This window comes from Balaenoptera musculus, chromosome 20 (assembly GCF_009873245.2).
Source record: "Balaenoptera musculus isolate JJ_BM4_2016_0621 chromosome 20, mBalMus1.pri.v3, whole genome shotgun sequence".
In the NCBI taxonomy this organism is placed as follows: domain Eukaryota; kingdom Metazoa; phylum Chordata; class Mammalia; order Artiodactyla; family Balaenopteridae; genus Balaenoptera; species Balaenoptera musculus.
The window spans coordinates 45,613,407-45,626,027 of NC_045804.1; the positions used below are offsets into that span (position 1 = coordinate 45,613,407).

At 47.5% G+C, this 12,621-nt stretch overlaps 1 protein-coding gene across 2 annotated transcripts; it reads right to left on the reverse strand.

Moving 5' to 3' along the window:
- Window positions 1-43: 43 nt before the first annotated feature.
- TIMM22 (translocase of inner mitochondrial membrane 22) lies at window positions 44-5,920 on the reverse strand. Of its 2 annotated transcripts, none has more exons than XM_036836215.1 (4): window positions 5,347-5,920; window positions 2,753-2,949; window positions 2,055-2,127; window positions 44-637 (listed from the first exon to the last, which is right to left on the reverse strand). In XM_036836215.1, exons 1-4 carry the CDS (start codon window positions 5,582-5,584, stop codon window positions 561-563), a joined length of 585 nt encoding a protein of 194 aa, XP_036692110.1. In that variant the 5' UTR covers window positions 5,585-5,920; the 3' UTR covers window positions 44-560. The 2 variants fall into 2 exon arrangements, with proteins under 2 accessions (XP_036692110.1, XP_036692109.1); XM_036836214.1 differs by lacking the exon at window positions 44-637 and adding an exon at window positions 1,097-1,386 and having other exon boundaries at window positions 5,347-5,841.
- Window positions 5,921-12,621: the final 6,701 nt, after the last annotated feature.

Below are 12,621 nucleotides of genomic sequence, written 5' to 3' on the forward strand. Positions count from 1 at the left end.
TTGTGGAATTTGAAAATAAAAATAAGCCAACCTTTTAAACTGTAAAATCAATACGTATATATACGTTTTTTAACAAGGATAGCAGAACACTAAACAAAATGACACAATCGGTCGGATGGCATAAATTCACTTTGCCCTGCCCCAATGTGTGAGATGGATGACGGCACGGAGGTCCAAGGTGGAACAGCTTCCCGGGTATATGTCAAGTCCCTTCCGTTCCCACGGCACCAAACAACCAGAGGGCCAACTGTGGTCAGGACTGAACCTCTGCGGAACTCAGTTCCTACAGGTCAACACGCTGACTCCTGATCTGCCTGAGAGAGAGAGGCTGGCGTGGCACAGCCCCCCACAGCCTGGCTGGAGTCCAGGAGCAGAGAGCGTGGCTGCTCGGAGGTGGCAGATTGCAGCCAGGTGGTTCCCTCACAACACCAACTACGTGAGGGAAAACAAATGTCTTCAGTCTCTGAAGCAAGTGCCCCGGAATGGTAGGGCAGAAACTGCCCTACACAGAACAGCTCTGATCCTGGGCTGGCATCGTCCTTCCCCGGAGGCAATTGCTCTCATCGTAGGTAATAATCGATCGCAGCAGAGAAAGCAGCAAAACCTCCACAACCAATGACCCCAGCCTTTAAGCCAGCTGTAAAGCAAACACAAATGACATTACCTGTGGTGACAGATGCTGGGTCAGGCTGCACTCAGGAAAAGTTTGGGTACCCGCAGGTGCAAAGAAACTGGCGTACGTGTTCTAAATCATTCAACCTAGCAGAGAGCTGGAAGACTTCAGTGAAGCTGTGCACACGATCTGATCCAGTGTGCTTTTATCTAACTGTACGTTCGTTTAACTTTTCTCATTCTAAAGAATTACTATTTCCAGCCTCATGAAAATAGCCCCTCACAGGCAGGAAACTGGTTAAGAGAACCAGCCCTTAGCATCAAGTGAAAGCATATGGCCTGTTACCCTGATTTGTTTATGGAATAAATTCCTGGGAAGGTGATCAAAGCAATCCTAGAGGGAGCTGAGCCTCTCAAAGGCCCTGACAAAGCTGAGACATGGGAAGACCAAAGGGGAAGTTACTCCATAAATCACAAATGGCTGTTTGAGGAGGAAAATCAGGTTTTAATGATAGCAAATCATCCTGCCTCTCAGAAAATGAGAAAAAAGGCTTTTTGCTTTGGGTAAGTCCGGGCACAGCAGATGGAGAGCAGCCCAGCAATGTACACTGTTAAGAACGCTAAGTCACTGACGCCCTGCACCACACTCTTGACGGACACACCAACAGGGAGAAGTGGCAGGGAACCGGTTTTTTTCTTTGTTGTTTATAGATGATAATCCAACATTTCTAGAATACCTATATTTGGCTTTCAAGGAGTAGAAATCTAAGAACCCTAAGGTGCAAAAAGACATTACCGTGATAACTTATACACAAAATTAAAATGACAGTTGTATAGTATGAAGAAAGATGGCTAACTGTCTGCAATGCATGGAACTGAAATTTCAGCAGAGCCTGCTATTTGGACAAATGGGGCCCAGCTATGCTTCTGTACTTTCCTGCATAGCAACACACACCTGCATATTATGAGGAAGTTCTTCCCGTGTGTTCAAGATGGGGGCAGTTCTTTTTTCTAAGATAGATCTACATCTCTCTGTGGTTCTCACCTGGGGGTGACTTTGTTCCCCAGGGGACATTTGGCAATGTCTGGAGACACTTTTACTTGTCACCACTAAAGCATGCTACTAGCATCTAGGGCGTAGAGGCCAGGGATGCTGCTACACGTCCTACCATGCACAGGACAGCGCCCCCCTCCCCCTAGCAAACATTTATCTGGTCCAAAATGTCAACAATGCCAAGGATCAGAAACCCTGATCTAGATACTAGAAGTTTCCAAAACTGAGTTAACACAGAAGCAAACGTGATTTACTTGTCAGAAGGGAAGAATATCAAGTGTCCACATATGCCTTGGGCTGTCCTTGGAATGCTCATATGTTTAGAAATGTCAACTTCAGCATGTTGTCCAAGGCCACAAAGAAAACCATCTGAGAATTGTTTACTAACCTCTAAAACCAATGGCTCCTCCAGTGATGCAGCCACTAATGACACTGTTCTTCCAATCTGATTTTCCCCGGTACTGTGGGTGGAGAAGAGCAGTTCAGAGCCAAAGAAACAAGCCAGACAAGATGATTAAGGAAAAAAAAGACGGGGTTTCTGGCTGGCTAATTTAGTCCCTCCCCAAAGGAAACCTATCTTTTTCTCTTTCAAAAGTATAGTTCCTAAAATTTGAATGTGTTCATAAATGCTTCCTGCAGGTGGTACCAGAGCGCTGAAACCAAGTGTAACATTTGACAAGTAATCAACATCTCTTCTCAGTTCCCCAGTAAGTATTCTGTTTAAAATCATTAACTGGGAATTCCCTGGCAGTCCAGTGGTGAGGACTCCGTGCTTCCACTGCAGGGAGCCCAGGTTCAATCCCTGGTTGGGGAACCAAGATCCTGCAAGCAGCGCAGTGTAGCCAAAAAATAAATAAATAAAATAAAATCATTAACCAACTTCTAGCCTACAAAAACAAGTAAAAAATAATGCAAGCCCAAATCATAAACGCACAAAAAGTTTACATTAGGGACTATTTAATGGAAATTTAATCTAGCAAGTATTGGACATTTCTGCCCTGCTTTCTAGTAGCATTAAGAGTATTTCTCTCGAGAAGTCCTAAGATGGAAACAGGCAAGGCTTTGTCAGAAGGCAGGGACACTTACAGATTCTACCAAACACTCAGTGCAAGAAAACATGGCGCCCACGATGGCAAAATTTTTGGCGTAGGACATTCCTCTCTGCCCCATGTCTTTAAGAACTTCTTTTGCTGTAGGCGTGCGGTAAGGATCCTTAGGGTCAAAGCCCACATTGGTATCAATGCCGGCAGTGAACACCCCAAATGCACCTCCCAAGACAAATCCTAAAAACAAACACAGAGATGAAGATTTCTTTGGTATGTTTTCTGGATTACTGTAATGGGGTCATACTCAAATAGCACCTTTTGGATGGCCACCAGCGAAGAGGACGCCCCCTCTTGCCTGGAAAACTCTACTTGTCTGGTTTCCATATTACAAAATCCAGGATCTATCCCGTTGGCAGCTTCTTCTCTGACTCTTCTTGGATTTCTTCCCCCTTTCATTTTCTAACATTCCTCAAAATTCAGTCTTTAACCCTCTTTCTCTCTCTACATTCTCACATGTAAACCAGTCACCCTCAAGTTCAGGTATCAACTTTGCAAATCACTCCCTTGACGACGGTGACATCCATAATAGTCATCTGGTAAATACCATGTGCCAATTACTCTGACGCCTTATAGTCACAGCCTCATTTATTCTTCACAATAGTCCTGTGAGATAGATATTATTATCCTCTCCTTTCTGTAGCTGAAGAAACTGAGGCTCAGAGAGGTTAACTAATTTCCCTAAGGTCACAAAGCTACCAAATGGTAAACCCCACACTGCTGTCCACAGCTGACCTTCCTGAGCCTGCTGGACATTTCCACATGGACGTCCTCTTGCCACCTCAAGGTCGGTATACATTGAATGAAATCATGGGCACCTCCCCTCCAGACTTTCCTGCTTATGGCTCCTTCTTTCCAGTCACTCCTGCTCCAAACTTCAGGGGCATTTCTGACTGTTTCTTTGCTTCCCCCTGTAACCCTATGTCCACAATTATCATCCTAGTCTAAGGCCTTTATCACTTCGCCCCTGGAGCACTACCAAGACTCATTCATCATTTCAACAGATATATATTTATTAGGGTCAGGCACATGATGAACAAAGACCCAGTCCCTGTCTCACAGAGCTTCAGTCTAGCAAATTCCCTATATGGTCTCCCTATCTACAGACTTTCCTTTCCTTCATCACACTCCACCTTGAGTCATCATGCTCATGACCACTTGTTACCCTCTAAAAAACCATCAATGGGGATTCCCTGGTGGTCCAGTGGGTAAGACTCCACGCACCCAATGCAGGGGGCTGGGTTCGATTTCTGGTCGGGGAACTAGATCCCACATGCATGCTGCAACTAAGAGTTCGCATGCCGCAACTAAAGATCCCGCATGCCGCAACTAAGACCCAGCGCAGCCAAAATAAATACATACATACATAAACATTAAAAAAATAATTTAGGGCTTCCCTGGTGGCGCAGTGGTTGAGAATCTGCCTGCCAATGCAGGGGACACGGGTTCGAGCCCTTGTCTGGGAAGATCCCACATGCCGCGGAGCAACTAGGCCCGTGAGCCACAATTGCTCAGCCTGCGCGTCTGGAGCCTGTGCTCCGCAACAAGAGAGGCCGCGATAGTGAGAGGCCCGCGCACCGCGATGAAGAGTGGCCCCTGCTCACCGCAACTGGAGAAAGCCCTCACACAGAAACGAAGACCCAACACAGCCATAAATAAATAAATAAATAAATAAAATTTTAAAACATTTAAAAAAATAATTTAAAAACCATCAATGACTGCCCTAATACCTGCAGGCAAAAAGCCCAAATCCCCCACCCCACCCCCAACTTGAAATGCTGTTTCTCCTCCTCTTTGTCTAACCCCATTCTCTCAATCCTCCAAGACACGCTCTAGTCTCACCTCCTCTTTTGGCCTTCCCCCAACCAAAAAAGATGTTTTTTTCTTTCTGCTCTACTTCACATGTGCACTCTCACTACATTCCTTTCTTAATTGCCTTTCATTCTCAATGAGACTTCAAATCACCTGCAAATGGCCACCCTCTTTACTCTGCATACAGGAGGGACACCTACATTCTCAAATCCTCAAAACGTTAAAAAAAAAAAAAAAGTCCAAACTTCTTTCCCCCTCTTTCCCTGCTGTCTAGTCACACTGGCCTCACTGGCTTTTCTGTTTTTCCAACCTCAAGCCACTTCCGGCCAGACCTTTGCAGGTGCTGTGCCCTATGTCTGCAGAGCTCTCCTCCAGGCTTCTTCTCAACAATTTTCTATGTATATTAAAATGTTAGCTTCATGAGAACAAGGATCTTGTTCTCACCCTGTCTTTCCACCGCCTGACACGTGATAGTTGCAAAGTAACTGTTGAAAATTGATTATTTAAAAGCAAATGAATGAACGAAGTCAACCATCTTATAACCCCCAGGTCCCGACCCAGGATCGATTCTCTGATCTAATTTCCAGAGGCGAAAGCCAACCTCGGGGTCTAGGGAGGCGCTGCTCGAGCTCACTGAACCAGGCGAGGGTGGGTCAAGGTCGAAGCCCATGGACTCCTCGCCTCCCAGGCGCGTGGTCTTCTTGGCAGGGGACCCCTATGCCGCCCAAGCCCTAAGCCTCCCAAAGGCCCCCCTCCTCGCCTCACCTCCCAAGCAGGCCAGCGCCGCCTTGAAGGCGCAGCTTTCCATCGCCCTCTCGACCATCTTCTGCTCCTCACTCTTGGCCGGACTCGGGATCCCGCCCAGGCTCCCAGGCTCCAGGAGCCGGGGCTGACGCTTGTCACCCACCAGGTACTGCAGAAGAATGCTGTACTGCAGCGGGGCTTCGGCGGAGGCCGCCGCCCCAGGAGCGGAGCCCCCGGCACTGTGGGCCGTCTCCGCCATGACTGTGGCTGCCCAAGAAACCTGGCGTCCTTCTTCCCACAGCAGATTCCACAAGCTTCCCGTGGGGCCTTGCGCTCCCAGCCACCGTGCCGCAACGGCAGATTCGCCACACCGAGCGAGTCCGAGGAAGCAGCGGAAGCTAAGTCCGTTCGTGCACACCCGGCGGAAGAGCTATCATGTTCTCCCAAAACCTCCTGTGAACACTGAATCAGCCTTGTGCAGCAGTCCCAACGACACTGACAAAGATTCAGAGTCACCAGAAAGCACCCTCTTCGGGGCTGCAGCGCGGTGCGTATCAGGATTTGTAGTTTAACACGTACACCCCAGACATTTCCCAGGAAGCCTTGCGCGGGCACTAGCGTCTCAGCCTTCTCTCGAGCTCCTGACGCGCGGGAGGGAAGGGAGGCTGCAGCGCGCCGGGACGCCAGCAGGGGGTACGCGCGCCCCGCCACTGCCCTTCCAGCCTAATAATTCCTAGCGTGTGTTGTGAGATGCCAATGGGGGAAGGTGCTTTGTAAATCAACGTGAAAGCGTGGTATAAATGTATGGAATAAATGTTTTATTCAATAATTAAACCGTTGAGGGGAGAGAGGAGGAGCCAAAAAATGAGTGAAGCTATTTAAAAAAAAAAAAAAAAAGGAATTCACTGGCGGTCCAGTGGTTAGGACTCCACACTTGCACTGCTGAGGGCCCCTGTTCGATTCCTGGTTGAGAAACTAAGCCTCCGCAAGCCTCGCAGCGTGGCCAAAAAACAAACAAACAAACAAAAATAGTGATGCTAACCAAGCTTAATATGAGACAATGATAGGCAGTGGAGGTGGCTATGGCTAGACGGAGAGCAAGGGAAGCTGAGGCTGCTACTCACGCCAGCCAGCTGTTGTCAATGGAATTAATGATGTGGGACTAGCATTGCCATGAGAAGCCGAATTTATATTATGCTGAATCAATTAAAGTGCTTGCTAGCTTGCAAACTGAGGACCTGAAGGTTAACTGTGAGACAGCACCATGTATGAACCCAGAAAATCTTTGGCAGTAGTTTCTGTGGTATAAAATAGATCCCCAACTGTTGTATTGATCCAGACTGGCAGTGTGTCTGGGTATATCAGCTAAGAGAAACATAAATGGAAACAGAAGGTAGTGAGGTAGTCAGTCAACAGAGACAGAGATACCTCCTTGGCAGCCAGAGTTCTCTGTGCCGCAGAACAGAGCCTGTGGTTCACTCTGCTTCTTCTCCCACCAGACCACTGAAACAGCTTGTCCTAAGGTCCCTGGTGACTCCCCAGCTGTTGAGTCTAATTCAGTGCTACAGCCTCTCCAGTTTCTCCGTCTTCGGTGCAGGCACCGCTGCCTGACCTTTTCCTGTTGGTCCTCTCGGGCTTCATCCTTTATTTTCTCATGCAGCTCACTCTACCTGAGCAACTCATCCGCACTCGTAGCTTCTACTACCACCTCTAATGCAGGAATGACTCCCAAATCTTCATCTCCAGCTTCGACCCTTCTCATCAACACAAGAACCAGACATTTCCTTTAGGCACCTCTAGCTCAACACACCCTGCCAAGCACCCATTCCTTCCAGATGAGTGAGGGGCCCAGGGCTCTGATTCATGCTGAGGTCTTAAGAGCCGAAGCTGGATCTGAGAGAAGTTGGGACAGGGCCCTAGGCAAGTCCCAGGCAAGGGGGCCTTGGAAAGCAAGGAGCGATCTAAACAATTAATCCCTGGGACTAGTTAGAGAGCAATAATTAATCCCTAAATAAAGGGTCTGCCTCAGATTTCAGGTACCAGCCAAGTCAGCATGTGGCGAGATCCACTGTAACCATGGTGAGTGAGGGAGGGAGCCTTTTATGGAACATAATGGCCCGAATCACAAATGGAGACACAGATACACTGATCTGGTATCTCTCTTCCCCCACCCATCTCCTTCCATAGGTGGAATGCGTTTCACCTGATGGAAAACTTGAACCTCTTCAAGCATATTCCGAAAATGAGAAGTGGTTTCCCATGTCTGTTTCCCTGGCCTGAATCTTTGCCAGCACCCTAGGGACTTTATCTGGCCATAGCTTCACTGAAAGTCCAGCTGCTCTCATGTTACAGGTTGTCTGTTCTGGCCGCAAGGATACAGAGGTGGGGCGATATCTCAGTGGGTCAGAAAGAATAGGAGACATTTCAGGATGAATGAGATTCACAGGCAGGGTCGTAGGAAGTCAGAACACTCTGGGTTGATGACCCATCACTTGAAGGACTCCAGGTCAGGGCACAGATGGGGAGGTGCTGAACTGGAGGAGAGCCTGATCGTCTCTCACCCCAAGTGTCCAGGAGAGCCTGGCTGGCCTCTAGTTCTCTCAGCATGTCAGGAGCGCAGAAGTAAAAGAAATAGCAGGAGTGGGATGGAATGAGGAGGTCCGAGTTGAGAAGTGCAGTGTGTCCCCTGTGGATTTGCGTTGGCTGTGAATTTGGTAACAGTGAGTAGTCTGAATAGTCCCGTCGCTGGCAGGAGGTCTGGCCACATAGGTACTCTGAGTAGCCAACTGAGTCACGTGCGTGGTGGGTACTGGACAAGTGACTTTGTATTTAAAGCTTTTTTTTTTTAAATTTACTTATTTAATTTATTTTTGGCTGTGTTGGGTCTTTGTTGCTGTGCGCGGGCTTTCTCTAGTTGTGGTGAGCGGGGGCTACTCTGTTGCGGTGAGCAGTCTTCTCATTGCAGTGGCTTCTCTTGTTGCAGAGCACAGGCTCTAGGCACGCGGGCTTCAGTAGTTGTGGCACATGGGCTCAGTAGTTGTGGCACGCAGGCTTCAGTAGCTGTTGCACGCGGGCTCAGTAGTTGTGGCACGCGGGCTCTAGAGCGCAGGCTTAGTAGTTGTGGCGCACGGGCTTAGTTGCTCCGCGGCATGTGGGATCTTCCCAGACCAGGGCTTGAACCCGTGTCCCCTGCATTGACAGGTGGATTCTTAACCATTGTGCCACCAGGAAAGCCCGTGACTTTGTATTTAAAGGGCCTTGATCTATGTCCTCCAAAACCAGAGGACAGCCAGGAGCTAAGGATGGAAATAGCACAGCTGAGAAACTCATGAAGAAGATATTAATAGGAAGTGGCTGGAGCTGGGCTGGAGCAGGAGCTGAAGTTCCCCAAGAAAGTGACAGAATCCACCAGCATCACCAGGGTGGCTTCATCTTCATGTGAGGAGTGTAGGTCAGAGAAGAAATCCAAGGATGTTTAGGAATCAAGACTTGGTACAATCCTTGCACCACCTGTCACATGTGGTCACATAAGGCAGGAGGTGAGTTTTAACATAGGGCCACCTGAAGCCTTGCACACCTGTTTGGCTAGAGTTTCTAATTAGGAAGGAATGATGGATAAGATACCGCACCTGGTCAGAGGCTGCCCCTACCTGGGTGTACTGCCATACTGCTTTACCCTCCAGGCACAAAACCATCAGTGATCCCTTTTCCCACTCACCACCCTCCCCAAACCCAGAGCTTTCCGTGTCCTGATATTACTTTCAGAGCAGAATGAGAAAGCCTGGAGTCCTCTGGGTTGAGAAGGAACTTTTCTAGGAGGGGCACAGCAGGAGTATGGCTTTGCTGGGGCCTTGACCCAGGCAGGGCAGGTAGAGTTCTGTATTTTCGGTTATAAATAACTTTTTCAGCTAGCCACAGCTGAGTCACCGGTCACTCACAAGCTCTGTTGATCTGCAATCTGCAAGAAACACTGGCAGGTAGGCCTCTGAGCAGACAGCAGAATAAGAGCCAGGCATCGAATGCATTGCTCGGGCACTGGTGTGGCATAAGGACAAGAAGAGTTTGTAGGACTGAGAGCGGGACCAGGGCTCAGGATGCTGAGGCCAACCTGGGTTTTAGGGGGAAGCTTCCATCCCTCCATCCCTCCCCGAGAGAAGAGACTTTGGCCCCAGGTGGGCTCTCTGAGGACTCAGGAGGCAGCACTGGTGTGAGGGTTGTCAGGAAATGCTCTGGGCCATGAACTGGGAACATAAAGACAGAAGCCTCCAGCCCCAGCAGGAGACCTCAGAAAGCAAAGTTCAGCCTGAACCCATCAGGGGAGCAGTTAGCAAAAAAAAAAAAAAAAAAATCAGATTTCCAAATCAGGCTCCCCAAGGTCAGGGAAGCAGATCTGAGAGGCAGAAGAGAGGGTTTATCTAAGGTGGTGTGGCTTTTATTTTGTGTACCCACAGGTGGATGCTGTTACGGGGCTACAGGGTTCGGGTGGACCTAAATTAGAACTTATTTTCCTCCTCAAACCTGCTCGTCCTGAGTTTCCCACCCAGGTGAGCAGTGCTTCCATGCGCTCCATCAGTCTGAGACTCCCTGCTTCCTGCATCCCCTACAGACCTTCTAAATATTTTTCAAATCCATCCTTCCTTTTTAGACTCATTGCTCTGGTTTGGGCTCTAGTCAATTTTCACTTAATAGACTCTTTTTTAAAAAAATAAATTTATTTTATTTATTTATTTTTGGCTGCGTTGGGTCTTCGTTGCTGTGCGGGCTTTCTCTTGTTGTGGCGAGGGGGGCTGCTCTTCATTGCGGAGCGCAGGCTTCTCATTGCGGTGGCTTCTCTTGTTGCGGAGCACGGGCTCTAGGCGCGCGGGCTTCAGTAGTTGTGGCACGTGGGCTCAGTAGTTGTGGCTCGCGGGCTTTAGAGCACAGGCTCAGTAGTTGTGGCACACGGGCTTAGTTGCTCCACGGCATGTGGGAATCTTCCCGGACCAGGGCTTGAACCCGTGTCCCCTGCATTGGCAGGCGGATTCTAAACCACTGCACCACCGGGGGAGCCCTCACTTAACAGACTCTTAATTGGTCTGCATGCCTCCTCTCTTGCTCTTCTTCAAACCATCCACAGAATGGTCTTTCAGCACTGAAGCGTGATCATGTGCCCTGCTCAGAATTCTTCTCTGTGCCAGGATAAAGCCTAAACTTGGTGTGTTGCTTCTACAACTTGTGCCCAGGAAGACACATATGCTTCCGCCCAAGTTTAGCGCTTCCTCGAATATTTCCATTCCTGGTTGTCTGCTTTTTTTTTTTTTTTTAATTTGCTATTTTAACCATTTAAAAATTTTTTTCTTTTGAAAAAATTTTTGGCCATGCCGTGCCACGCCATGCGGCATGCGGGATCTTATTTCCCCAACCAGCGATCGAACCCGTGCCCCCTTCAGTGGAAACACGGAGTCTTAACCACTGGACCACCAGCGAAGTCTCTCAGTTCTCTGCTTTTCATAATCTCTTTTGGATCTGAAAGTGGTGGCTCAGAATCATTCGCAATAATGTGTGGTCTTTAGTGTTTGGGAGGTGAGTTTGGACTTTTGGACTCAGTGTCATTTCTTTGATTTGTGCCTTGTCCTCAGTCAAGTGTAAATTGTTACAAAATATTTATTATTATTATTTCTTAATTCTTTTTGCCTTTGACCTATGATAGCCATGGTGACAACAGAGGTATCCTGTACTGTTTCCAGTGACAGATCCTTAGACTCTGATTCTGATGGGTGGTCTTAATGTTCTGGAGCAGATTTCTTCCACAGCATAATTGTTTGGAGGTTTTATTTACTCACCCAGACCCAACAATCCAGATTTGCTTACTATCTCTTCTGCTGTTGCTTTGACTTTGCTTATGAAAAGCTATATTGGAGATTTGGCCTATAGTCTGGCAGTCTGGTGGATGTTTAGGACCTATTTCAGACTCAGGTAATGAATCATACACTCTGGCTATATCTGCAGTAGGGTCACATTGATGACAAGTTTTGATCCTGAGATTTGCTCTGAAAAGTATTGGAGGCAAATAGGAATATGCATAATGTTTTTCTAGCACCTCACACTTCTGACTCAGAAAAGAGTTAAGAGGCTTCAAAAACTAGAGACCGGAGCCCTGCTTTGCTGAGGGATAAAATGAAATATAGAAAGAACTATGATGGTGAATTCCCAAGGTTACATATCAAGTTGGTGCCAGAAAGAGAAGCAGCACACTTCTGCTGTAACCAGTGAGGACAATGCCCCTCTTTCCCTTCCCTCATCTTGATCTTTGTCAAATCTCACTCCATATTTTGTTTCACTTACCTCTCTATCAAGCAATTTCCCTTATCAGTGGATCTGCCACCAAAGCCCAGCTTTTATAAATTTATTTATTTATTTATTTTAGCTGTGTTGGGTCTTCATTTCTGTGCGAGGGCTTTCTCCAGTTGTGGCAAGTGGGGGCCACTCTTCATCACGGTGCGCGGGCCTCTCACTATCGCGGCCTCTCCTGTTGCGGAGCACAGGCTCCAGACGCGCAGGCTCAGTAGCTGTGGCTCACGGGCCCAGTTGCTCCGCGGCATGTGGGATCTTCCCAGACCAGGGCTCGAACCCGTGTCCCCTGCATTGGCAGGCAGATTCTCAACCACTGCGCCACCAGGGAAGCCCTAAAGCCCAGCTTTTAAAAAAGGAAACGATAAAACAGATGCAAAAACTGTACTAGGGCATTAATCTACAGGTAAAATCTTTTTACAGGGAACTCCCAATTAAATGGAATACATTTTTTGTTTGAATCAATTTTGATTCACATTTTGTTGACTCAATTATTTCTTGAACTAAGTGGACTTGGAAAACTTTTATAATCAAAGTGTTCATTTTGTGCTAACAGCTTTGTTTTACTGGCATTTGAATTTGTGTGTGTGAGACATTCTGTCTCTTTTATTCTGAGATGTCCTGATTTACTTTAAATATTTCTTTCTCCATTTATAGCATCTTATCCTTGAATAAGTTCTTATTTGAAAATGCAAAAAGTACTTTCTTTTTGGACTAGATAATACCTTCCATATTTTTCTCACATTTATTCCCAGTTCTTCAATTCCCTTCCCTAAGCAACCTGTTACTATTTCTTTTTCTTTTTCCTATTTTTTTTTTTTTTTTTTTGCCCGCACTGCACGGCATGTGGGATCTTAGTTCCCTGACCAGGGATCAAACCCCCGCCCCCGGCATTGGAAGCGTAGAGTCTTAACCACCGGTGGACCGCCAGGGAAGTCCCCTGTTACTATTTCTTAAATGTCTTTC

Coding starts and splice junctions, on each gene's coding strand:
- TIMM22 (XM_036836214.1), bottom strand. CDS start 5,584: ATGGCGGAGACGGCCCACAGTGCCGGGGGCTCCGCTCCTGGGGCGGCG. Junction 2,950..5,346: donor GGCGCTGGCCTGCTTGGGAG/GTGAGGCGAGGA, acceptor GTTTGTTTTTAG/GATTTGTCTTGGGAGGTGCA. Junction 2,128..2,752: donor CTGAGTGTTTGGTAGAATCT/GTAAGTGTCCCT, acceptor CTCCACCCACAG/TACCGGGGAAAATCAGATTG.